General features: G+C 56.4%; 1 protein-coding gene and 1 long non-coding RNA gene across 5 annotated transcripts; one reads left to right on the top strand and one right to left on the bottom strand.

Annotated features, from left to right (window-relative positions):
- Window positions 1-3,505: 3,505 nt before the first annotated feature.
- Window positions 3,506-13,801, bottom strand: S1PR3 (sphingosine-1-phosphate receptor 3). 3 transcript variants are annotated; one of them, XM_047831120.1, is made up of 4 exons: window positions 13,543-13,801; window positions 10,047-10,333; window positions 6,395-6,520; window positions 3,506-6,223 (listed from the first exon to the last, which is right to left on the bottom strand). In XM_047831120.1, the coding sequence occupies exons 2-4, from the start codon at window positions 10,058-10,060 to the stop codon at window positions 5,239-5,241; spliced, it is 1,125 nt and encodes a 374-aa protein (XP_047687076.1). In that variant the 5' UTR covers window positions 10,061-10,333; window positions 13,543-13,801; the 3' UTR covers window positions 3,506-5,238. The 3 variants fall into 3 exon arrangements, with proteins under 3 accessions (XP_047687076.1, XP_047687077.1, XP_047687075.1); XM_047831121.1 differs by having other exon boundaries at window positions 10,043-10,333; XM_047831119.1 differs by lacking the exon at window positions 10,047-10,333 and having other exon boundaries at window positions 3,506-6,520; window positions 13,543-13,800.
- A 183-nt stretch (window positions 13,802-13,984) lies between these two features.
- LOC125150781 (uncharacterized) lies at window positions 13,985-16,755 on the top strand. Of its 2 annotated transcripts, XR_007146479.1 has the most exons (3): window positions 13,985-14,362; window positions 14,635-14,738; window positions 15,863-16,755. It is a non-coding gene; the product is annotated as an uncharacterized LOC125150781 (long non-coding RNA). The 2 variants fall into 2 exon arrangements; XR_007146478.1 differs by having other exon boundaries at window positions 13,985-14,738.
- Window positions 16,756-23,343: the final 6,588 nt, after the last annotated feature.

Below are 23,343 nucleotides of genomic sequence, written 5' to 3' on the forward strand. Positions count from 1 at the left end.
TCCTACCTCTTCGTGTTCTAGATCCCAGAGCCCGTGCTCTGAGTTTTAAAAGTGGAGGATTGATAAGCATCGAGAACTCGAGCAATCGCTGCTGGCGGACAGAGTGCCGTCTGCCAGCCACAATTTATTTATAATGGGGCTTATAAATATTTATAAGTTTGCAAGCAACAAATGCACAGTTTTAAAACTGGCACATTTTATAGCAGCCAGGAAAACTGCGATTTTGTACGAGGACTCTGAATGTCAGTTGCGCGTGCGCACGTACCTGCGCTGATCACGGCGGATGCACACCTGTGTGTGTGCGTGGGCAGGCCGGCGGGGGAACGGGCACCTCGGCCCCCCTCCCCGGGCTCTGGTAGTTTAAGCCACAAGGACAGGCAGGAAGTTAAGCAGACGTGAAAAGTTCGGGGGCTGACAGGCCCTGGCCTCTGCAGACTCGTGGAGGAGCGTCCTGGATGCCGCCGGAGGTGGGACCCAAGTGCAAGGGGGAGCAGGAACAGACAGGAGGGCGGGGGTGGGCACTGTGGAAGTGACCGAGGGGTAGGAGGGAAGGGACGCCAGCAGGGAAGACAAGGAAGGAGGGAGACAGCGCAGGGGGCTGAAGGGAAGAAGAAGCGTTCGGGGACGAGCAAGTCCAGTCGTATGCGCTGCTTGCCTCCGGCAGTGTCTTTCCGAGGTCAGAGACGACGGGCAGGAAGGGACAGGTGCGGAAAAGCTGTCCACACCAGGTGTGCTTGGGGGCGAGCGGTCTGCCTGGGCACAGCTGTGCACCCCACAGCTGGCGGGCATTCGTCTTGGCCCCGTCTGTGCACAGGTTCCTGTGCGGCAAGGCTCTCTGTGCTGGGCTCCCGGGAGAGATGGGAATCTGTCATCCGGTAGGAAACAAACACACCCGGGGCACGAGGGTCAGACGGGCCTGATGGCCGGGGTGGCCAGGTTCAACAGGACAGTGGAGGCTGGGGCTCCCGGTTGGGCCGGGGGGTCTGAAGGCTGTGCGAGCTGGAGGCGGGTGGGGCGGGAGGGTCACAGGGGACATTCAGAGCCTGCGGGGCACCCTTCTCATGCGTGCCCCACGGCTGGTGTTGGCATGGGCGCTGGGGACTGGGGGGCTGCACTGGGCAGGCCCCCTGCCTCCCCAGATGTCCTGAATCAATGACTCTCCAGGGCTCCTCCCCGAGCTGGGAGAACCATTCTCACGGAAGAAAGTGCCAGGCACGAAACCTCGTACAAGGTTACATTTCTGTGTCGTCGCTTCACCTTGAGACGCTGTAGGTAGCAAAGCGTGCTCACGGAGAGTGCAGGCGTGGTCCTGAGTGTCCCACGCACCCGGGGCATCCTTACCACGACCGAATTGTCTACCCGACCAAATCCAGCAGTGGTCAACCAAGCAGGAATACGTGGGCATCTCTGTCTTTGAACGCTGAGTTACCTTTCTCTGTAATGACTGTGTGTCAGCTTCGAGTGCAATGTTCTGTGTTCATTTGCCTTTTGAATAAAACTTGTTCCAGAATAAATATTGTAAAAACTTTAAGTATGTGAATGTTTCTTTGCACTGAGAATTAAACAAGAATCAAACATGGGATGTTAAAAGCCCAAGGATTAGGAAAGAACTCCGTGTAAATTCAATGTGTAATAATAAGATGTTTATTACTTTTTAAAAAGCATTTGGATGGGAAATTATATATATTGATAAATATCACTTGAGAATCCTGTGTTTTGTTTTCCATTGACTTTTGCGGAACAAGAAAGAATTGCCGTGAAAGTCTCTGCCTGGGCGTGTCGCCGATGAGCCACTTTCTGCTTTGATGCTGGGACAGAATCCCCTTTGGGTTCTGAGGCGTGGCATTCTCAAACCAGCCTCGAGCTTTCCAACCTCCTCCAGGAAGCGACGTGGCTTCTGGCCGCATCTGTGGCGGCCAGGCGGAGGGGCCGCGTGGCGTCCCCGGGTGTCACGGCCGTGTTGGCAATGGTGCCCTTCTTCACTGGTCATGGGAAAATGTGCCTTCACCTTCGGGAGACAGGTGTGTGCGTTTCTGTGCAGCAAACCCTTTGATATTTCGACTTAGACGCTAAAACGTTTGGGTGGTGAGGCTTTGTCCTCACAGACACAAGTTAAGAGCCCGGACTTGCTAATTCAGTGAGGAGTTTTCTATGAAGTGAGCCTGGTTCCACCCCCAGGACAGCCTCTTGGGCAGCACAGGTCACGCGGCAGAGAGCACCGCCTGCCGCGTAGCTCACCATTGGAGTGACTGTCACCGAGGTGTGAGCAATGGAGGGCTGCGTGGCCAGCCTCTCCCGCGGGCGGGGGTCTTGCATTGCCTGGCGAGGCAGAGGGGCTGGAGCTTCTCCGAAGGGAGCGCGTGCCTCTTCCAACAGCAGCACCTGCACAGCCTCGCCCCCCTGACGGTGTGGCGTGCACACGGGGCCTGGCGTCGGCCTTCCTGACGGGGTCTCTGGCCGCGTCCGCTCTAGGGGAGCCGCGGTGGTCCTCGCTTGTGCAGTGAGGTTTCTCCACCAACATCAGCATGAACATCCCCAGTCAGGCCGTCTACGGGCCTAACACAGAGCAGACACACACGCACAAGCACACGTGCACACACGCACACACACACACGCTAGACGTGGCCCTTTGTCAGGAATGACGCGGGGCGAAGGACCGGTTCTGACCTACTCTCTCCTGCTGCAAACGGAGCGGAACCAGATGCCCTCTGTCGGCCACGCTCTGCCAGGACCTGTGATTTTCTCCCCGAGGAAGGGTTAAGGGTTGACCCGCCTCCAAGCCCTGACCCAGGGCATCTGCCCAGGTGGGACTGGGTGGGGGAGGGCACGGGCTCCTAGAGCCGTTTCCATCCTGGAGGGACAGTGGCCCCAGGTGGGAAACCAGGTGGCCACCCTGCACACGGGCCCCCACGCTGACCCCTAGCCACAGGTTTGTTTTTTCATTTTTTTTTTAAGTTTATTTATTTATTTTGAGAGAGAGAGACAGAGCCAGGGAGGGGAGAGGCAAAGAGAATGGGAGAGAGAGAATCTCTGTGCACTGTCAGCACAGAGCCTGATGCCGGTCTTGAACCCATGAACTGAGTGATCGTGACCCGAGCCGAAGTCGGACGCTGAACCGACTGAGCCACCCAGGTGCCCCAATGACCAGTTTATATGCAGGCTTTTGGTTTTTGTTTTTTTTTTTTAACAAACACATGGGACACCGTGAAGGTTACTAACCGAGTGAGATCTAGCGCAAGCTCTGTAGTCTCAACTCCTAAACGCGCCCCCGCAAGCTGCCGAGGGCCGTGCACACCGGTCTTGATGTTCGATCACGTTCTGCATACAGCAAGCAAACACTGTGCCTTTTTTGGCGTATTTTTCATTCAGACTGCTTGAAAGTTCTGCGTTCTCTCAACGGGACTGTAGAGCGAGTGTCACTAACATTAGCACCAGAAAGGAGACCCCCCCCCCCCCACAACGCCCCTCAGAGCCAGGGCACCGGGTCCTGAAGTCACGTCATCACCCGGCGAGCACCGATGCCCAACACTCCAGCTCTCTGGAATGCGGCTTTGCCTTCTCAACCCAGTACCTCAATGCTTCACTTTTCTAGAAATGCTATCTGAGTTCAGAAAGAAGCCCCTTTTCAGTGATGTAAAGAAGCCACCAAAAATGCCACCGAAGACATCTCCTTACAAGTACAATTTCTCTCCTCGGCAACAAAAACGAGGCTAGTCTTTGGTCAGTACACGGAAACCACCCAGGACCCACCGGAACATTCCTCGGTGTGGGGAATGTGCACCAGATGACACACGGGAGCCAGCTTCTCTTGCAAATCGTTAACGTGTTGAGACTGAGTCTTGACTCGGCCAGAAATTCCCAGCCAACCTGAGAAACCCCAGGGGCTGCGATGTGGGCTCGCCCGAGTAAGGGTCCTTTTAAAGGTTGCTTGTTTTGCTTTTACCAGGAAGCCATCAGCTCTATGGTTATGAGATCTCTACAGATGCACACACGTTTGTCCTGCGGGTGGGGTCCTTGGGGAGGGCGCGCACGGAAACCCCTCCTAAGTAATCCCTTTACCAGGTGATCAGGGACGCAGGGTCAGCCCAGGCTGCAAAGGCAGATTACAGTATCCTTACGTGTCCCTGGAGAGCACACGCGGACACACTCCTGGCTGTCACTGTCAGGGTCAGCTTTGGGGAGCGTGGAGACCGCCGACCTCCCCAGCTACGCCACTGAGACAACACGGGGCTGCCGCCTCCGAGCTTTTCTGATCAGAGAGAAAGAGACTCAACACAGCCCTGTAAACCTCTCCTAATTCAGTACAAACGTTCCATTGCATTAAACAGACCACTGCTTCCGGCTTCAGGCCGGGGGGCGGGGGTGTGTCTGTCCTCTGCTGCTCCCTCGTGGGTCCCTTTCTTGGGTGGTCTGGGGATGGGCTCCTGGAAGCCCCTGGCTCTTCTGTGATCTGTAGGAACCCCAAACAATCAGGGAATTTGGTTAACGTGGGTTTAGATGTGCGGGGACACAGGAGCCCCAGAGGAACAGGGACACGGCTCCCAGAGATCACCAGATCGCCCGATCTCCCAGGATCCTTCAGACCCACACACCTGAGACCCGCCGGGAACCAGCCCTCTCTGGGATGGTAGGCATTCAAAGCCTGCTGAACACAAGACTTCACGTCGGCCTGAGGAGCCTGGGACTGCCGTGTCCACCGAGTTTCCAGCCACATCCTTACACCTGGTGGTTCAATCAGGACACACTTGTACTTACGGATGTTTAACTGTGTCACACACTGCCGCTCACCGACATACCCAGGTGCCGCGTGCCAACGGCAGACATAAGAGACACAAGTGCTCCGTGACACAGAAATGACGAGCACACAGGCATCCACTCCGCTCACAGTGTAGAGTGAAGTTACCAAACATCGTCACGACGTTCTGAGAAACACCCTGCACGTTGTGGGGCCCGCGACCTTCCCTGTCCAGGCCCCGCGGGGAGCAGCCAGGGGGGCTCAGGGGAAGGCGGCAGATACTGTCGCAGCGTGGTGCATTCAGAAGACTGGAGCCAAGACGGACAGAGCTCACGGTCTGCCGTGACACACGCTGGCGGGTCCTTGGGTCCCCCTCCTCACGGGACGTCCACGCCGGGCAAGCCACTGGCGAGTGGACTTCCCGAGTCCCCTCTGTGGAACTCCCAGGGGCGAGGCGGCCACAGAGCGGGGCTCCCCTCCCCCGCTCCCGGAGGCAGGCGCTCTCACTTGCAGAGAATCCCGTTCTGCAGGGTTTTGTTTCCGTCGGTGATGCAGGGTGAGGCGACTCTCTGGGGAGGGTCTTCCTTGCTCTTTGGCGAGGGGCTGCTGTTGTTGCTGCCGCTGGACTTGCTTCTGCTGGGATCGAGGGCAGGCTGGGTGGGCGAGGAGCGGGCGCCACGGCCCCGGACCAGGCAGGTGCAGACCAGCCGGAAGAAGGCCCGCCGCATCTCCTTGCTGGCCAGCGTGTAGATGACGGGGTTCATGGCGGAGTTGAGCACGGCCAGCATGATGAACCACTGGGCCTTGAACAGGACGGCGCACTCCTTCACCCTGCAGGCCACGTCGACGAGGAAGAGGATGAAGAGTGGGGACCAGCAGGCGATGAACACGCTCACCACGATGACCACGGTCCGCAGCAGGGCCATGGAGCGCTCCGAGTTGTGGGGGCTGGCCACCCTGCGGCTGCTGGACTTCACCAGGAAGTAGATGCGGGCGTACAGGATGACGATGGTCACCAGGATGGCCGTGAAGATGCTGATACAGAAGGCGATGTACTTCTTGGAGTAGAGGGGCAGGATGGTGGAACAGTCGGGGAGGTCGTGCACACAGTTCCAGCCCAGGATGGGCAAGGCGCCCAGCGAGAGCGCGATGAGCCAGCACATCCCGATCAGAAGAAACACGCGGTGCTTCTTGTTGGCGTCGTACGGCCGCATCTTGATCATCGTCAGGTGCCGCTCGATGGCGATGGCCAGCAAGCTGCAGGTGGACGCCCCGAGGGCCACAAACATGCTTCCTTCCCGCAGGAACCAGACCGTCGGGGACAGGCTCAGCGTCCGCTTGCCCGACATCAGGATGTTGACCTTGTAGGCGATGCCGGCCAGCAGGTCACAGAGGGCCAGGTTGCCGATGAAGAAGTACATGCGGTTGTGGAACTTATTGTTTCTCCAGATGGCGATCAAAACCATGAGGTTCTCCAGCACGATGAAGCTGCAAATGACCAGGAACAGCACGGTGGTCAGCGTGCTGCCCTCGGGGGCCTCCTTCAGCCTGCCCTCCAGCTTGCCCACGTAGTTGTAGTGCTGGTGCAGGGTCTCGTTCCCGGGGGAGGGCCTGGGGCGCGGCGCGACGACAGAGGCCGCCATCGCCACCGGGACTCACCGAGGCTCAGCTCCGGGAGCCACCAGAGGGCGCCCTGGGCACGTCCATTTCCAGAGAAACAGCCCCGGCTCAGGCTTCGGAGGCGGCCCCGGGCGGGACCCCGGCCAGGGCATGGAGAGCAGGCGCCTGCGGAGACAAAAGAGGGGCGCCCAGAGATTAAGGGGGGAGCAGCGGCAGCGGCAGAGTCGGAGGAAGGCACCAAAAATGCGGGAGCGTGGGACTGGCCGGGGCTCCCCGGAGGCAGAGGCGGCCACGGGCAGTGATTTGCCGTCTGCAGCCACATGGAGGGAGACTCGGTGCCTGAGCGCATGTCGTTCACTCTTGTAACATGACACAGACCCAAATAAACGTCCATCGGGGACTCTCCGGGCATGTGGGATGCTGGCCACCCAGCCTCATCCACAGGCGGGAGCTGCTAAACCATGATTCCCAGTTACCGGGAGAGAAACGGGGTAATCTCAGGACAACAACAACACAGGATGGAGCCCAGGAGCATGCCCACCCAGCTCCTGAGGCCTCCCTGGTGAGCCCCGAGCCACGTGGGGCGACGGCGTCCCGGGTACCAGGGCCGGGGACAGAGTCTGGTCCAGATGGCCCACAGGAGAGGCCTGAGACAGGGCCACGAGGCCACCAGAGGCCTTCCCTGGGGGCGGCAGGGTGTGGTGGTGGGGGGGCAGATGGGACGTAAGCCTATACGTCCACCCAGGGTGAAGGAAGGGAGAGCAGGGACCAGCGCTTGGGCTTTGAACTTGGCTGAAAATCCAGAGCTCAGATAAGACTGTCTGAACGCCCCAAACTGAAGGCGTGTACATGAGCCGGAAGCCACGCCCCCCCGGGGGCACTAGACAACCGGTGAAGGTGAGAAGCCAAGCTCCAGGCTCTCCAGGGCCCCAGATTTTAATCATCCCCCAACCTGACACTTCCCACCCTCACCTGGGGCCACACTCAGCACCTCCGGGGACGTCACCATCACAGCTAGACGTGGCTTTCAGGGGGCCCACGGGTTTTAAAACGACAATTATTCGTGCAAGTATCTACTTAAGATCCAATGAGGTGAGCTTAAGACAGCCCACCGACTCCCCGGCCGTGACTTCTTTGACTTTTGGAACATTCAGGTCAGAGCCCTAAGTCAGAGTCTGGCCACTGAGCTCCACTGCCAGGTACCAACACGGCCTGAGAGAGGCTCGTCCTGGAAGGACCCAGGGCAGCAGTGCTGGCGGCCGCTCTCGGAGGAGAAAGAGAGGAAACCGCGGGTCCCCTCAGGGCACCCTCCAGGTCACTGCTCCCCCGCCCCCCGCGCTGCTCAGGGCGCGGGGTGCCGTCAGCCTGCCCTCTGTCAGCGGGGGGTCGGGCTCTCTGAGACAGAAAGAGGCAGTACCATTTCTTCTTTGCAGACTTCCCCAGCACGCAGAAGCGTCCATGCCCTGCTGCTTCCAGAAACCCCGGGGGCCCAGCCTCTGGGAGGCACGGGCGTGTCTGGAGGCACACGGGTCAGCCCAGTGGACGGCTTTGCCACCAGCCTCCCCTGGCACCGGACCTTCGTCTAAGTCCGTCCTGAGAACGGCGATGTCCCCGCCCATGGTGGGCACACACAGGCCCCACGCCAGACCGCCCGCTGCCCCTCTGTCCGCTGGCACCCAGTCCAGTCTGCCTCACACCTGCACCCTCCCCTGGGTTTCCGTCCCTGGAACTGACCATGGTACACCGTGGTCCACATGACTCACGACCACGGGTGAGTGAGCTAGCATCATAACAGTCTGAACCGCAGAAGCGTGTGAGTGTTACCTACACGGACGAGGTGTGCGAACTGCTCGTGAATCGACGAGACAGGGCTCCAAACATCCACATCGGGAAGGTTCTTAAGCCTCGACACAGCTGCAGCTTGTCTCCGGCCCGATTCCCCCGCGAGAAGTCCACGCCACGCACAGTCCTGCCTCTGCACGCTCCCCACCCCTGGGCTTGCGCGGACAGCGTGGACAGAAGGGATACCTTCCAAACCTGCTCGGTCTGGACCTCTTGGAGGTAAAGAGAGAGGACGCGCAGGTGCAGGGCTGCAGGGGTGCCCTTGCCCGCATATGTGGGGTTCAGAAGGAACTGAGCTGAGCGGTAAAGTCAGGACCCAGCAGTAAACCGACCACAATGAAAACACGGAAGACGTGCCAGAGAGCCACCGAAACCATGCATCTTGAGGGTGGATGTATCTCCCCACTAATGCTTGATTGATCATTTCCCTTGATGAAATATTCATCATTCAAAAAGCATACTTTTTCAGAACATCCTTTGTTAAATGCTATTCTCCGCCTTTTGTGTAACTGGAAGGCATCTGGCTCTCTCTGGAACTAAAAGCTTATTTTCTTTGGGTTTTCAACATTAGGACGTAGATTCCATCCCAAGAGTTACGTGCTGGGCTGAAGGCCAGACTGATTTGGGATGCATCTGAGGGCTGCTATTTGTGGGCAAGAGCATCACAGAGGAGTTCTGCCTCCATGTCTCAGGGGCGCGGCAGGACCTGAGTTTTCCGGAAGAATACCCTACCATCCTGCCCCCAACTTCTCAGGGCCAGGCAGGGCCTCAGCCCGCCGGAAACGCCCCTTCTGGGAAGTGTCGGGCTGGCAGGCACCAGTTCCTGGGAAGCCAGTCTGGCCTACCCTGCAGAGAAGGGGACCCCCAACACTCCTCCCGGTAAGGGGACCCCCAACACCCCTTCTGGTAAGGGGACCCCCAAGACCCCTCCCGGTAAGGGGACCCCCAACAGTCCTCCCAGTAAGGGGACCCCCAACACCCCTCCCGGTAAGGGGACCCCACTGGCCAGCTTCTCATACCCTCGAGGGCCATAGTCTATTTCCGACCTCTGCGTAAATGGGGCCCCACAGCATAGAACTGTGCCTGGCATCTTTGTGCCGATGTGATGCTCAGCAGAGTCCTACGTGGAGGTACATTCAGATCCAGTAATTCCTGCTCCTGTCAAGGACGGCTGCACCTGTCTGTGGACACAGGATGGCTGCCGCATGTCATCGTCCTTAGATGCGCGGCTGGGGCTGGAAGGGGGCATCCTCAGGAGTCTGTGTCTGTGCTTCTGTGCGGTGCCTTGGATTTCTGGGCATCGTGTTGGTGTCTAGGAGGGGCTCTGATACAGGGGTCCCTGTAGAGACTAATGGCACTTGGCTGGCTGGAGAAGTCCCCACGGGGGTGACATTTATACATTATGCTCACATTTTGTTTTATTTTAAAAAATAAGCATCTGGGGCTGGTAGTGACCACCGTCTGGCTTTTCATTGTAAGCATCTGATCACTGCTTAATTTCCCCTGAATAACTCAGAAACAATGGCCAAAAAAGGATGCTGAGGAAGGTGGCGGTGGGCCTTCTTGTCTTGTATGGCTCGGAGCACCGGCCCTGTTCCAGAAGCTGCTGCATGGTGCGGGCCCTCGGGGGAGGAACCTCTGCTCGCTGCAGACGACTTCCAGGCTCCGGAGGGCTGATGTCCACCGGCAGGACTCTCGCTCCCACGGGCTGTGCCCACGTCCCCGGGACCCCCGCACACCCCTCTGGCTCACCCGTGCCGAGCAGGGAGGTGTGTGCATCTCGCGGTGAACAAACGTACTGCCCACGCCCAGTGCCCAGGGGACGGACTCAACAGAGAGCACTACCTACAGTTTTCCCGGCATCCTCACGAAGGTGGGGTCAAGTCTGCCTCAAGGCATTTCAGCACCAATTCTTTTTCCCTTTGCTGAGAAGGACTAAGACGCCTTCTAGAAGGTGGAGCCACCGTGAGCCATCCAGGTTAGACCGTGTCACATCAGTGGGGCTCCCCGCCCCTCTGTTCCAAGGAGGTGCATCCGCGGACAGGGGCCGGCCCGGGTCGGCCGATGGATTCCAGATGTGCTGTCTACGCTAGTGATTCGCTTTCTCTACACATGGCAATTTGAAAGATAAACAAACTATAAAAAGAAGGAAAAGAAAAAAAGTAAAGGAAAATATTTCCACTAAGTCTGGGGTCCGTCCCTCTCCCTCTCCGTACAGGCAAACAAAAGCACAGGAAGACAGTGAGAAATTCCTCCTGGTCAGAGTCAGGGTGAGATTTCTCAAAGGCACGTTCTCCCGGAGAAATCGACTCGTTCATCCTCTAAACTGAGCGAAAACGCCAAGCCTTTGCCGATGCTTGGAAAATTTCTTGGAAAGCAGTACTTTGTTGTCGTTTATGAGAATTTAGGAAGGAAGTAGGGGGCCGGCCGTTTCAACGCTCCAGGAAATTCTTTTGCTAATGAGTACTTCCCCTTGCCCCAGATTTCTGAGGCGACCCCCCCCCCCCCCGGGCTTTTAGAGGTGGTCGCGGCAAGAGGCTTCACACACAGCCTGCGCGCCCCATGCCGGCACTCTGCTCCAGCCCAGGCTCGGAGCCCCCGGTGAGTAACCCTTGTGAGCAGGCTCCCTGCTACCCGGCGGCTTTCCCAGGGGCCATTCTCCCGGGCAGGTGAGCCTCAGACGTTAACACAGACCTGGCACACTCCAGGCACACGGGGTGGACCCAGGAGCCCGGGCACAGGCCCCAGGGTCCGCCTCTGCGCTCTCTCTCTCTCCTGGGTCCCCAGGCTCGTCCGTCAAGGTTTTGATACAAGAGGGCTTACCCTCCGCTTTCTGCTCAGACTCCCCCTTCTCTGCTTGTTCTTAGTGAGGGCACAGGACTGGACTCCTGCCACAGTTGCCCCCCTCATGCGTGACGGTGTGAGCTCCCCGGGGGGACCTAGGGCGTATGCAAATAAGAGACATCTGGGCCCAAGAAGCCCTAACTGTGGGGTCCCTCCCATCCCTTCCCAGAACGACGGGGCCACAGCACGTCTGGTCCCCATGGCGGCATCTGCCTTTTGGACGTTCGAAGAAGGAAACTCAGGCTGCGGTGTGGCGGTCGCCGTCCCTGGCGGCACAGCTCGGAAGACACGGCTGGGCTGGCCGGCCCGGGGATGTGATCCCCATGCACCATATTAGGGGGCAGCTCTTCCGGAGCGCCCGCCCCTCCTCGTGTTCTTCACCCGGACGGTGACAAAAGTGTCACCGGGGGCCGAATGCCGGAACGCATGCGGACGGACACCGGGGCGATGGGAGTCACGTCTTCAGGCCGAAGGGCCTTGCAGACTGACTCAGGACGGGCACCCGCTCCCGGTGCCGGGCAGACGCCAGAGCCACCCCTGGGTGCCACGCTGTGCAGTGAGCAGTCTCGTCACAGACACCCGGTGGCCTGCCGCCTGGCCTCCCACAGACACGGTGGCAACTCCACCAAATCAGAAGGAAAAGGACAGAGAACGAAAGGCGACTGCGTGCCCACTGCTGGCACGACAGTGACCGAGATACAGGAGTCTCCACAACGGGGCAGAGGTCACCGCGCCTCCCGTTAGCGCCGAAAGCTCCGGAGCATCTCCTGAGGCAATTAATTATTTCAGCAGAAAATGGGGGCCGAGGACCCAAGCAGTGAGAAGTGGCTCCAAACCCATAGGAGGAGGAGGACGGAGCCACAGGAGAGGGAACAGAAGGCTGGGTGACCCGCAGCAGGCCCTCGGCTCCGTCACAGATGGCCTGAGGGCGCCCCGTGGCCAAGCCGGCTGTGTCACAGCACAAAGTCCTGGCAGAAAAAAAGGGGCTTCACGGCAGGGTAACCCCCACATCTCGAGACGACGGCACGCTCTGATTCTCGTTTCTCGACCATAAAAACACTCGCGTACGCTGTAGGTATCGAAGCATCTTTAGGAGGACGGAAGAGATCCCAGACGACCAAGTCAGTGGCCTAGTTCCCAGGGACAGGAAAAGCGGTGCCTGCGTTCCGAGAACATCATTGGGCCAACGTGGGAGGAAACGGGAGTTTCTACTACCCACACGTGGTAGCAAATCACGAGAGCCACGCACTTTACCAAGTTCAGAAACGCAAGGGGAAAAGCGGCATTTTCAAAGATGGGACTGGTCGAGAAGCCAAGCCTTCTGTCTCTGAGCAGGAGGCTCCGAAGGGCTGACTTTCAGTCTCTGGTGTCAGAGGCCGGATGTGAAGGTTTGCTGGCTGAGAACACCCCACGTGTGGCCCTCCTACGGCCACAAAATGACTCATTCCGGCACTGCGCTCGGCCTCGGTTACGTGAGACATCGTACAGATCCAGACATCCCACGAGCCGTGGAGTGCCACACACACACACACACACACAGCCACACCATCAGCCATGACACGGCCGTCTTTCTCCGCCACGTACCCGCAGAACCTAACCCAGCCCTGGTACTTTCTAGCAATTGTGTTCCTTAACCATGCCTGCAAGACCGCCACGAAGGAAGACGAGAACGTTGACCAGCTGAATTACAAGTAGGTGATTATGTACCGCGTTGTCTCCAACCGCAACCTCCAGACTTCAGAAAGATGCCGAACTCTGGAGTGGGTAAGGGTGCACCCTCCCCTTTAGAAATAATCTTCCAGAAGAGTCCCCGTATCCTCCTAACCCAGTGTGTTCTCCCTTTCAAGAACCCACAGTAAGTTCCTCTCTTACATCTAAATATAACAACCCACAAAGAATATGTCCCCGGGACTGGCCAGCGCCAGAAGGGAGAGGGGAGAGGCAGGCCACTTGGAGCCCGGCGTTAGAAGGGTTAGAGCACGACTTTCCCGCGACGGCCCCTTCCCCAGGCCTCATGTCAGCTATGAAGGCGGCGCACCGCTGTCCCATGGGACCCTTAGGGCTTCACCTAGGGGGTAGGGGCCGTGACCTCCAGCCCCGAGTCCGGCGGTCTCCACCGCCTACTTTGAGAAACAGAAGGAAAAGGTGGAATTTTGCCGCGCATGTGATGTAAAGGAATGGTTTCCCAGGAGAAGGCCCACCCCGGGAGCCCCCAGGTGCTCGTCCTGGAAGGGCGCCTGGCCTGCTAACCGTCCCGGGAGGGACAGCGGCACTCGGGTCGTTAAGGGGAGGCTCAGCCTAGCCGGTCGGGCCGTGGGCAAAAAGGAACCATCCCCTGTCCGCCGCGGAATGGGTGGCCCGGGGGACAGCGTGATGCTGAGGTGGTGGCTCGCCCTGCCAGGTCCCCGTCGCGCCCGGGACAGGCTGGAATTTGGCGAGAAAAGGGCCCGGCTGCACTCGCCCGCCCAGATTCTGCGCCCCGGGCCCCGCCGCCGACTCACCTCCGTCTGGGGAGGGCACTGGGGCCGCCCGCGTCCCGGCGCCCCCTCCTCCGCTCCCAGCGGCCTGGACCGGGGCAGCGGGGCAGTCCTGGGGCGGGGATGTGGGGGGGGGTCGCACTCCGGCCGGGGGTCCCGCCCGCGCTCGTCCTGCCACCGCGCTGGCGCCGCGTCCCCGTCGCGTGTCCACGGACCGGCTGGCTCAGCCTCTGCGCGCGCGCGCCGGGGCGCAAACTTTTCCAGCGGCCTCGGGGCGGGCCCGCGCTCCACCCCTGTGCCCGCCCCTCCCCGCCTCCTCCGCCCCTGCAACCCGCCCTCTCCTCTCCTCCTCCTTCCCTGACGCCCACCCCCTCCACGCCTCCTCCGCCCCTGCAACCCGCCCCCTCCCCGCCTCCTCCGCGGCCTGCGCGCCCTCACCTCCCCGCCTCCCTGAACCCCCACTTCCCCTTCGCCTCAAGTCCCAGACCGTCTCCCCACCCCCCGCCCCCTCCGCCCCTCTCACTTCCCCGCCCCCGCTTCCCTGCCCCCCTCCCTGTGTTCTCCCCTCCCCACCTCTACTCCTCATCTCCCCTCCCCATCTCCCCGCCCCCCCTTCCCACCTCCTGGCGCCTCGGCCCGCTCCCCCACCCCCCCCCCCCCCCGCCTCCGTGCTTGCCCCCCTCACCCCGTCTGCTCCTCTTCCCGAGCCCTCCACTCTCTCTCCTCAGCCCTTGGGGCCGAGCTTGTCCCAAGCCCCTGCCCCAGGAGGCTCCAGACACTGCAACGGGCTGGCGAGCTCCAGGCGGCCGACCTCGGGGTCTCGGGCGGGACCCAGCTGGACCAGGTACCAACTGGGCCCGTGGATGGACTTGGGCCGGGCGTCTGCAGCGCTGACAGCGAGGGTTTGGGGCGACGAGGACGATGGTGACGACGACGGCTGTTACTGTTCCCGTCCTCGTGATCTTAATGATTTCCATCTGAAACTACCTGACCGCGCGGGCTGGCTGCCGGGTTAGCTGGTGGCTCAGACCCTGTTCGTTGGCTCCCAGCCTCGTGTGCACCCCCGCTCGGCTCCGGGGCCTGCGGGCCAATCGCACTGACCGCTGTCGCACGCAGGTCGGACCCTTTTGTGTGAATGAATAAAGCAGTCCATGGGAGGTGCTGCCGAAGAACACCCGGGGAGGTGACCAGACTACAGAATTTTCCACTGGAGAAGGAAGGTAAAAGCCAGGTGCATGAACACAGCAACCGCTCCTGGAAGCTTCTGGAGGTTGGGAGAAAGAGAGGGACGAGAAGAAAAGGAGAGCAAGAAGGAGGCAGGGTCTGATGCCCAAAGCCAGGGTGCACGTCCCTGGGCAGGCAGGATGGAGGCCGCAGGGTACCAGGAGGGTGGTGGAGGACAGGGAAGGGTCCCTGGGGTACTTGCCCCAGATCTGGAGGCCTCTTGCTTCCAGAGAACAAGCCCTGTCCAGCATTCTCTGGAGCTGGGAGCGAGTGCTTATTTGGGGCGGTTTGAGCCCTGACGGGCACCTGGCGGGGTTTGCGCTTTGCTGGCAGAGAAACCCCTGCCCTGGAGAACCTGGGGCTGGGGGCGCTGCGGAGCTCCGGGTCCCAGGAGGGCCGATGCTGGTCCTCCGTGCTGCTTAATCAGTCCCTGACTGCTGTGAGCCCGTCTGCGTGGAGGCCTTCCAGGCTGACCAGCGGGCCCCGCGCAAGCTTCCGAAAGCCACTTCTGTCCCAAGTTGCAAGTGGGATTGAACATGCCTCCTTCAGCATCCAGCCCAGCGGAGGGGAAGAGAGAGAGAGAGAGAGAGAGAGAGAGAGAGAGAGACACTCCCTCGGCCCCACGCCAGAGCGGAGGGCACACGCGGCGTGCTGGCTTCTGCTGGGCACTTGGCTTATCGGTAATTCTGTTCAACTAGGTGCCTCGTGCCGGGTAAGATGAGCTGCAGGTTGCTGTTCCTTGTGGCTGGTGCCCGCGTCTCCACTCACTGAGGGCCTCTGAAATCAGACGTAACGGGGCAAACTTGAGGCCTGGTGATGCCTCCAAAAACAGCCCCAGAAGCCCTGAAAAACAGTGGGGCTTTTTACCGCAGGCGCCCCAAGGGAGAGGCGGGGACGTGACACAGAGGCATTCCTGAAAATCCTCTCAGGAAAACCTTCCTTCCCCCAGAGATTCTCCCCACACACAGCCCTCTCACTGAAGCAGTGCTCCACCCCCACCCCCACCCCCAGCTCCTCCCTCCCTGGGCCTTAAGGCTCAGACACTGGACCCTGATGGGGGGGGCCCTCTGTGTGCCCCCCACAGCCCCTAGAGACATATTCTCTCCCTCCTTCTCTCCAGGAAACCAGCCCTCCCTGAGGGTCTCTGCCTCCCGGAGTGACGAGGGAAAGCTCTTCACGGAAAATGTCAGCTCATCAGTAAGGGAGGAATGGAAGAATTAGGAGCTCTGCATTCTGCACCCCTCAGATAACTGAGCGGGACAAGGGGACGTGAAAGCGTGTCAATCACACAGTGCCACCCGGGAAAGAAAAAACACCCTCCACTTTCATCGGAGACGTCTGGCTGTCAACGCCTTCACGGGGATTCAAACTCAGCATCACCCATGCTGGGTCAGTCTGACGTTAGGGGTCGAAAACTCCAGCTCACGAAATCGCCGACGCTGTGGTCTTGCTGAAAACACTTCAGCCCTCGCGTCCAGTTTACGGGAAGGAGGAGGGATAGAGCACGCGGTAAACAACACCAGGAGAAAGGACCAGACAGGTGCCGAGAGCCAGACCTAACGCATCCCTCAAACAGGGTAACGTCAGGAAAAGGGTAGGATTGGTTCTAGGATGAAAACAGCTAAAAAGAAGCAACATTTCTAACAACAAGCATGAACCTGATCACCTAAGCAGCACGAAAGTATTGTGATGACATTTCGGTACAAACGGAGTATCACAGACCCATCCGTACTGCTAATTGGGTGTGGTGATAGCACAATGCTTATCTGGAAGAATGGCCTTATTTCTAGGAGATGAGCTGTTGAGGGTGAAATGTCTTGATGTCCGAAACTTGTTTTCAAATGACTCAGCCAAGACGATACGTGCACAGAAGGTCGAGAGGACAAAATCAGTGACCGGAGCTGGGGAAGCGGACGTGGTGGGGAGTTGTACAACGTGTTCCCCTTCTCTGGATGTTTGAAATTTTTTCGTAACAAAAAGTTGGAGAAAAATAAAATGTCAGGTACCAAATAACTTAAAATTTTCTCCAGCTCGTTTCTCAGGCCGTCAAATCCAGTCTAGACTTAGGAGAATAAAATCAAAAGATAGTCTAATTTATATGTGAATGCTTTTGAAAAACCATCTGGCCCCAGACTTGACTACAGTAGGTACAAACTTATTACATATCACATATCACCGTATAAACGTAACATGTACTTGTTTATAAGTTTACAAAAGGAAACATTCACTTTCCCAGCGCGTTGGCACCTACAGCCTGGCCAGCAGGTGCAGGGAGCTTGGACGTGGAGCCACGGGGGACCTTGCTGGCAGGGCCAGGGTGCTGCAGGCGGTTTGCAGGAGCTGAGTGGCTGCGAAGGCAGGCCGGACGCTTTGGCCTGCAAATGCGCCTCCTCTCTGCCTCCCTTTCCTCTCCCAGCCTCTGCCTCCTGGATCCCGGGTGCTGTCTGGGTCCCCGGGTCAGAATTAGTGGGCACCACCCCTGTTCTGAGTTCTGCGTTGGCTCTTCTCTTGAGTAAATGTGCACCCCACCTTCCTTGGTTTCCAGACACCTCTCTGCAGGCATGCACCCGGGACGGTGTGGTGTGAGCTCACTGGGGACGAGCCCTGGGAGGATGGGGGGGGGGTGGGGGCGGGGAGGGGTGCTGGGTAGGAGGAAAGGAGCCCGGCACGGGGGAGAAATGGCTTTCAAACAGCAGCCTGGATACAGACTGGCAAAACAAAAGTTGGCCTCTGTGCAGTAACCCTGGCTGGACCCGAGTGAAGCCTGGGACTCGCTGACCTCTTGCAAGTAAGTATTCACTGGCCGACAGACACCGAGCGAAGCTGAACCTCATGCGTTCATCGTGGCTTCCGCAGTTAGCACCTTGGCGACCCGTCTCCCTGCCTCAGTCACACCTCCCTTTCTCCTCCCACGCTGCGCGGTCAGCCAGGAGCCAACAGAGATCCCGAGGTTATTCTGTTCACATTTATTTTGTACGGGCACCTAACTAGTGTGTCTGCGTTCGTGCAAGCGTGCGACTGTGTGTGTGCACGTCCGTGACTATGTGTGTGCACGTGTGTCTGCGTGTGCGCATGTACAGGTTTGTGTGCACAGAGGAACTGCACTGTGAGGGTCGGAATGTGTTCGACCCTCCACGGAACATGAACACATGGACCCTCTGGTAAAATACAAAATAAATATTTGGTCTTTGTTCTTTTCTGGGCACAGAGCTCCTAAAAGCCTCAGTTTACTTCTTTTGTATGTTAATGAGATGACTGGGGGAGGTGGCTGGGGGAGGCGACCGCCTCAGGATGGGGCTGGACGACAGAGACACTGGCCCTGTGATCAGAGGGCTGGCATTTGCGGGTCTCCCGCCCCCATCCCGGGGGAGGTGTGAACTCCCCGGGCTGGTGCTGGGAGGGACACGAGGAGCTCTGGGCCCCCTCCCCTCCCCTGCCTGTGTGTCTCTTCCGTTTGGCTGCCACTGAATTGCACCCCTTGAAATAAGCCCGGAGACATCCGTAAAGTGTTTCCCTGGGTTCTGTGGGTGGTTCTAGCAAGTGACCAGACCTGAAGTGGGTGTGGGAGCCTCGGAATTGGTGGTCAGCTGGGCAGAAGGTTCAGTGGGAGCAGACGTGGAAGTGTGAAATCAGCCTGGGGAGGCGATCTGATGAGCTTGTGCGCTGTGCACGCACATGCTTTCCTGCAAGCCTGTGTGTTCTGGGAGCCGGAGGAGAAAAGATGGGCTGCGGGGTGGGGGGAAGGGAGGCGCCCCGGATCCCGTCCCATTTTGAGAGTGGTCCGAGGGCTGGCAGCGGCGTCTGCAGCTGAAGCCCACAAACGGGGGGCCGGGTGGGCAGCAGCCCTTGGACGCTTGCAGTCCTATTAGTCCAAAAAGTGCCCTGTGTTCGCAGATGCCCCTCCTGCAAGACGGGGGCCGGCGTGGGGTGGGGAGCGGCTTGCGGGAGCCGCGGCCTCCGCTTAGGAAGCCTGTCTGCGCACACCGTCTGCAGCGCAATCCAACAAAAACGCCGGTTGTGTTTATCCAATCGCTCACAGAGCGTGCAGCCCTCGGCGTGGTTGTGTGCAGACCTGTCCGTGCTCTGCTCGGACCGGTTCTGTGCACTCCTCCCGTGCTCCTGGCTCTGTGAACGAGTGTCTGCTGCCGCGCTGAATTACTTTGCTGTTTCGTGGCTGAGAGAGGGTTTGCTTGGGGGTGGGGGTGGGGACACGGGGCGACCATGGAAGAAGGTAACCGTAATTGCAGATTTCCTCACTCCTCCAACATCAAAGGCCTGTGGGTTTAGAGCAGAAAGGACCGAAGGGGTTTGATGAGACCGTGAGAGTGGAGATCAGCGCTGACCTGGTGCTCACTCCTGCCCCAGACCTTCACACAGAATCACTCCTTAACCACAGCAGGAGACCCAGCCCCCAAGACTGGGACCATCCCATTCTCCAGATGAGGAAACCGAGGCACAGAGATGGCCGTTCACTTGCCCAAAGTCACACAGCTAGTAAGTGGCAGAATGTCCCATCAACCTGGACTTTCTTAACTTAATTTGGCCCTTTGGAGGTTGCAACCTTCTTGAAGCACATTGGCCTGAACTTACTGCACAAACGACCAACACCTGGGGTGCCTGTGGGGTGCCTGCGTAGGGGTCCAGGGGCCACTCCCTCCACTGCTCTGGGCTGGAGCAGGAGGGCGGGGATGATGGACACCATCCGCAGACCCTCACTCTGGCCAGCCCCCACATCTGCTCTCCATTCTGGACTGTGAGCGGCCGGTTTGGGGAGACTGGATGGAATCTACCCGGATCCTTTACGGACGGCCCCTACGTCAGCCCGTGAGGATGGCTAGAGCAGGCTGGAGCGCGGTGGTGGGCAGAGGAGTGGGGGGACTTGCTCCTACTGTCGTTCTTAATTCCTCTGACACTTGAATTTCTGCGTGTCAGAGTCCCCCTCTGGAAAATGGTACGTTGTAACCACAGTCAGTGGGGACCACGTTAACTATCTGGGTATTTCAATGGATCATAGAAGTTTGCAGCTTTCTACAAAATGCCACGTGGGAAAAGCTTTCCTTCTTTATTAATTTAATTGAAGCCGTGCACAAACCCTTCTCCTTGATTAAAAAATGTTTTCAAAAGCTGCATTTAGAAAAGAGGAAAAGTCTCAGATCAATCATCTAAGCTCTCATCTCATGAAACAAGAAGAGGGGCAGAAGAAACTCCAAAACAAGTGGAAGGAAGGATAAAAGAAAATCAGTCGAAATTAATTAAATTAAAACAGAAAAATAACCAATGAAGCAAAAGGCGGTTCTTTGAAAGATCAATAAATTGACATATTTGTGCAAGACGGTATCAGACAGAAGTGAATCTTGGGGATGAAGCGGAAGGTGTCACACCCTGAGGGCCTTACGAGGATAATAAGGAGAGACTATGAACAAGTCGACACACATACATTTGACAACTTAGATATAATGGACCAGTTCCTTGAAAAGCACAAATCTCCGCAATTCTTTCAATAGGAAGTACACAGGCTGAGAAGTAGAATTCATAATTTCTGAGATCTCAAAAAAGTAATCTTCCAGTTCAGATGGTTTCACTGAAGAATTCTACAGAGCCATATAAAAAAGGATTAATAATACTAATTCCAAAAATCCCTTTCAGAAAATAAAAAATGATTTTCCAAATCATTTAAAAAAATTTTTTTTAACATCTATTTATTTTTGAGACAGAGAGAGAGCATGAACGGGGTAGGGGCAGAGAGAGAGGGAGACACAGAATCGGAGCCATCAGCCCAGAGCCCGACGCGGGGCTCGAACTCACGGACCGAGAGATCGTGACCTGAGCTGAAGTCGGACGCTTAACCGACTGAGGCACCCAGGCGCCCCTCCAAATCATTTTCAAAGCAAGAATTATCCTATCCCAAAACCAGACAAAGATGGCATGGAAGAAGAAAACCACAGACCAATATTCCTCATAAGTATAGACACAGACATTCCTAATAAAATAGTAGCAAGTAGAATTCAGCATGACCTGGAGGTTACAATTACCATGACCAAACTGAGGTTATTACAGGAATGGAATGTTGGTTTAACATTCAAAAATCAAGCAATACAATCTGTAGTATGAACAGCCTAAAGAAGAAAAACCATATAATCATATCAATTGATGGAGAAAACATATTTGGCAAAATTAACATCTATTTATGATAAAATCCTCAAAAAACTAGGAGTAGAGTAAATCCTCAACTTGATAAAAGAGCATCTGCATCTATAGAAATTCTATGGCTGGCATCATACTTGATGCAAGACTGAATGTTTTCCTCTAAGATCAGGAACAAGACAAAATGCCCTCTTTCACCACTTGTATTCAACATTGTCCTGGAAGTCCTAGATAAGGAAAATAAAGGAAATAAAATGTATATAGACCAGAAAGGAAGAAACAAAAGTGCCTTCATTTGCAGATAGCATGATGGTGGCGGTCCTCCTAAAAATCCTAAGGAATCTATGAAAATACACAAATAAAAATTCCTAGAGCTAATAAACTAGGCTACAGGATACAAGATCAACTTACAAAAATCAATTGTTTTTCTCTATACTCTCGATGAACAGATGGAAACTGAAATTAAAAATACAGTGCAACTTAAAATCACTAAAAAAATGAAATTCTTGGGTGCAAATGTGACAAAACAGGCACAAGCTGAAGACTACAAAGCACTGAAGAGAGAAATCAAAGATCTCAATAAATGGAGAGGCATACCATGTTCATGGACTAGAAAACTCAACATAATAAAGGAGTCTATTCTCCAAAAGTGATATACAGCTTTAACACAATTCCTAACAAAACCCCAGTAATTTTTTTTTGCAGAAATAAACAAAATTATTCTAAGTTATTCTAAATATTCAAAATTATTCTGTTTATATGGAAAAGCAAAGGAAGTAGGATTGCTAACACAACTCTGGAAACAAAGAATAAAATGGGAGGAGTCACTGTACCAGATTTCAAGACTTATTATATAATTACATTAATTGAGACCATGGTGTTGGCAGAAGGAAAGACATGTGAATCAATAGAACAGAGAACCCAGAAATAGCCCCACAAGGAATGGTTAATTGATATTTGACAGATATTTGCAAAAGCAATTCAGTGAAGGAGGAATTGTCTTTTCAACACATGAGGCAGCAGCGACTGGATATCCAAAAACAAAAACGTATGCGTGGACCAAAAATGTTTGTAAGATGACCTTGGAGAACGAAAGCTGGTGAAGGCAAAGGTGCAGAGAAACTGAGTCACTCTGGTGGGAATGTAACTGGCGCAGCCACTCCAGAAAACAGTTTCCGGAATGGAGCCTGGAATTCTATACCCAGCCAAACTGACCACCACATCCGAGGGAGTCACAGAGATGTTCTTCTCAGACGCAGCAAGAATTCAAACCGTCTTGGGGAGCTACCTGCGAAAACACCTGCAGCAAAACAAGGGAGTAAGTGAAGGAAGAGATAAGCCTAGGCCCTGAACCTGAGAAATCCAACCCAGGGAGGCAAATCCCAGGAGGCCTGAGAGGGAAAGTCTCGGGATGGCGGCTGTGTGGGAGGCTCAGGGAGAGGCCCTGCCTTCTTCCATCGGTTTCCTGTTTGGCTATTCCCACTCGGTCATTCCCAATGCTGTCATTGTGTGTGTCTGTGTGTGCCTGCGTGTTTGCATGAGTGTGTGTGTGTGTGTGAGTGTGCTGGTGTCTGTGTCTCTATGTGTACATAAGTGTGTATGTGTCTGGATGAGTGGATGTGTGTCTGTGTGTGGCTGTGCTATGTCTGTGTGTGTGCATGCGTGTGCATGCGTGTGAACCCTGTGTGTGCACATGTGTGGAGCAGAGTCCCCAGGTCCAGACAACACGGTTCTCTGCAGGCAGAGCTTGGGGGCCACCTGGCACCCCCTGAGCTCCTTGCTTAGCCGTCATTTCTGATGCCCGGAGGGTCTGATGATGATGTTTAAAGCTTTCCGGCAGTTACCACTTTGTCTCTTGTATTTTCACCCCATTTCCTGTAGACTGTGTTGAAAGACAATTTAAGATGAAAACTCCCTTACTTTCTTCCCCTCTGAATCTTACTTGATTTGGATTACAATGAAGCAAAGAATTTTCTGTGTTAGCCTAGAATTTTCCAACACTCGTGTGGCATTTATACCACACTCGCCTGACTTTCCAGGACAGCAGCTGCCCTCCAGCATCCTTCCAGCTGAAGATTAGCTTCACTCACAGGCTCATGCTCTGCCTCCTTGGGCTTTGATAAAGACCCAGTGATGTCAGCAGTCCCACTTTTCCCTGCACTGTGTCAGGTAGAGAGTAAACTCCAGGGCCTTGGAAAGATCCAGAAAACAGGGCTTGGACACGAAATGCTCCCCCTCCCTCTCACCTGTCATTCGTTTGTTTTATTTGCTCCACCAGCTACCATTGTGGTGGCAGGCCAGAACAGGACCAAACATCTGTCCTCAAAGAGCCAATAACCGATAGAGTGAGGACGACACCCTCTCAGGCGGCTCTCACCCAGGGCACAGTGGGGGAGGGTGGCGGGGTGGGCTCCCAGCCCAGACAGCATGTGCCCTCTGGGCATCACACACAGGTAG

Source organism: Prionailurus viverrinus, chromosome D4 (genome assembly GCF_022837055.1).
Source record: "Prionailurus viverrinus isolate Anna chromosome D4, UM_Priviv_1.0, whole genome shotgun sequence".
Taxonomy (NCBI): domain Eukaryota; kingdom Metazoa; phylum Chordata; class Mammalia; order Carnivora; family Felidae; genus Prionailurus; species Prionailurus viverrinus.

Bases quoted from the DNA above. Each gene is read 5' to 3' on its own strand.
- S1PR3 (XM_047831119.1), bottom strand. From the start codon at position 6,378: ATGGCGGCCTCTGTCGTCGCGCCGCGCCCCAGGCCCTCCCCCGGGAAC.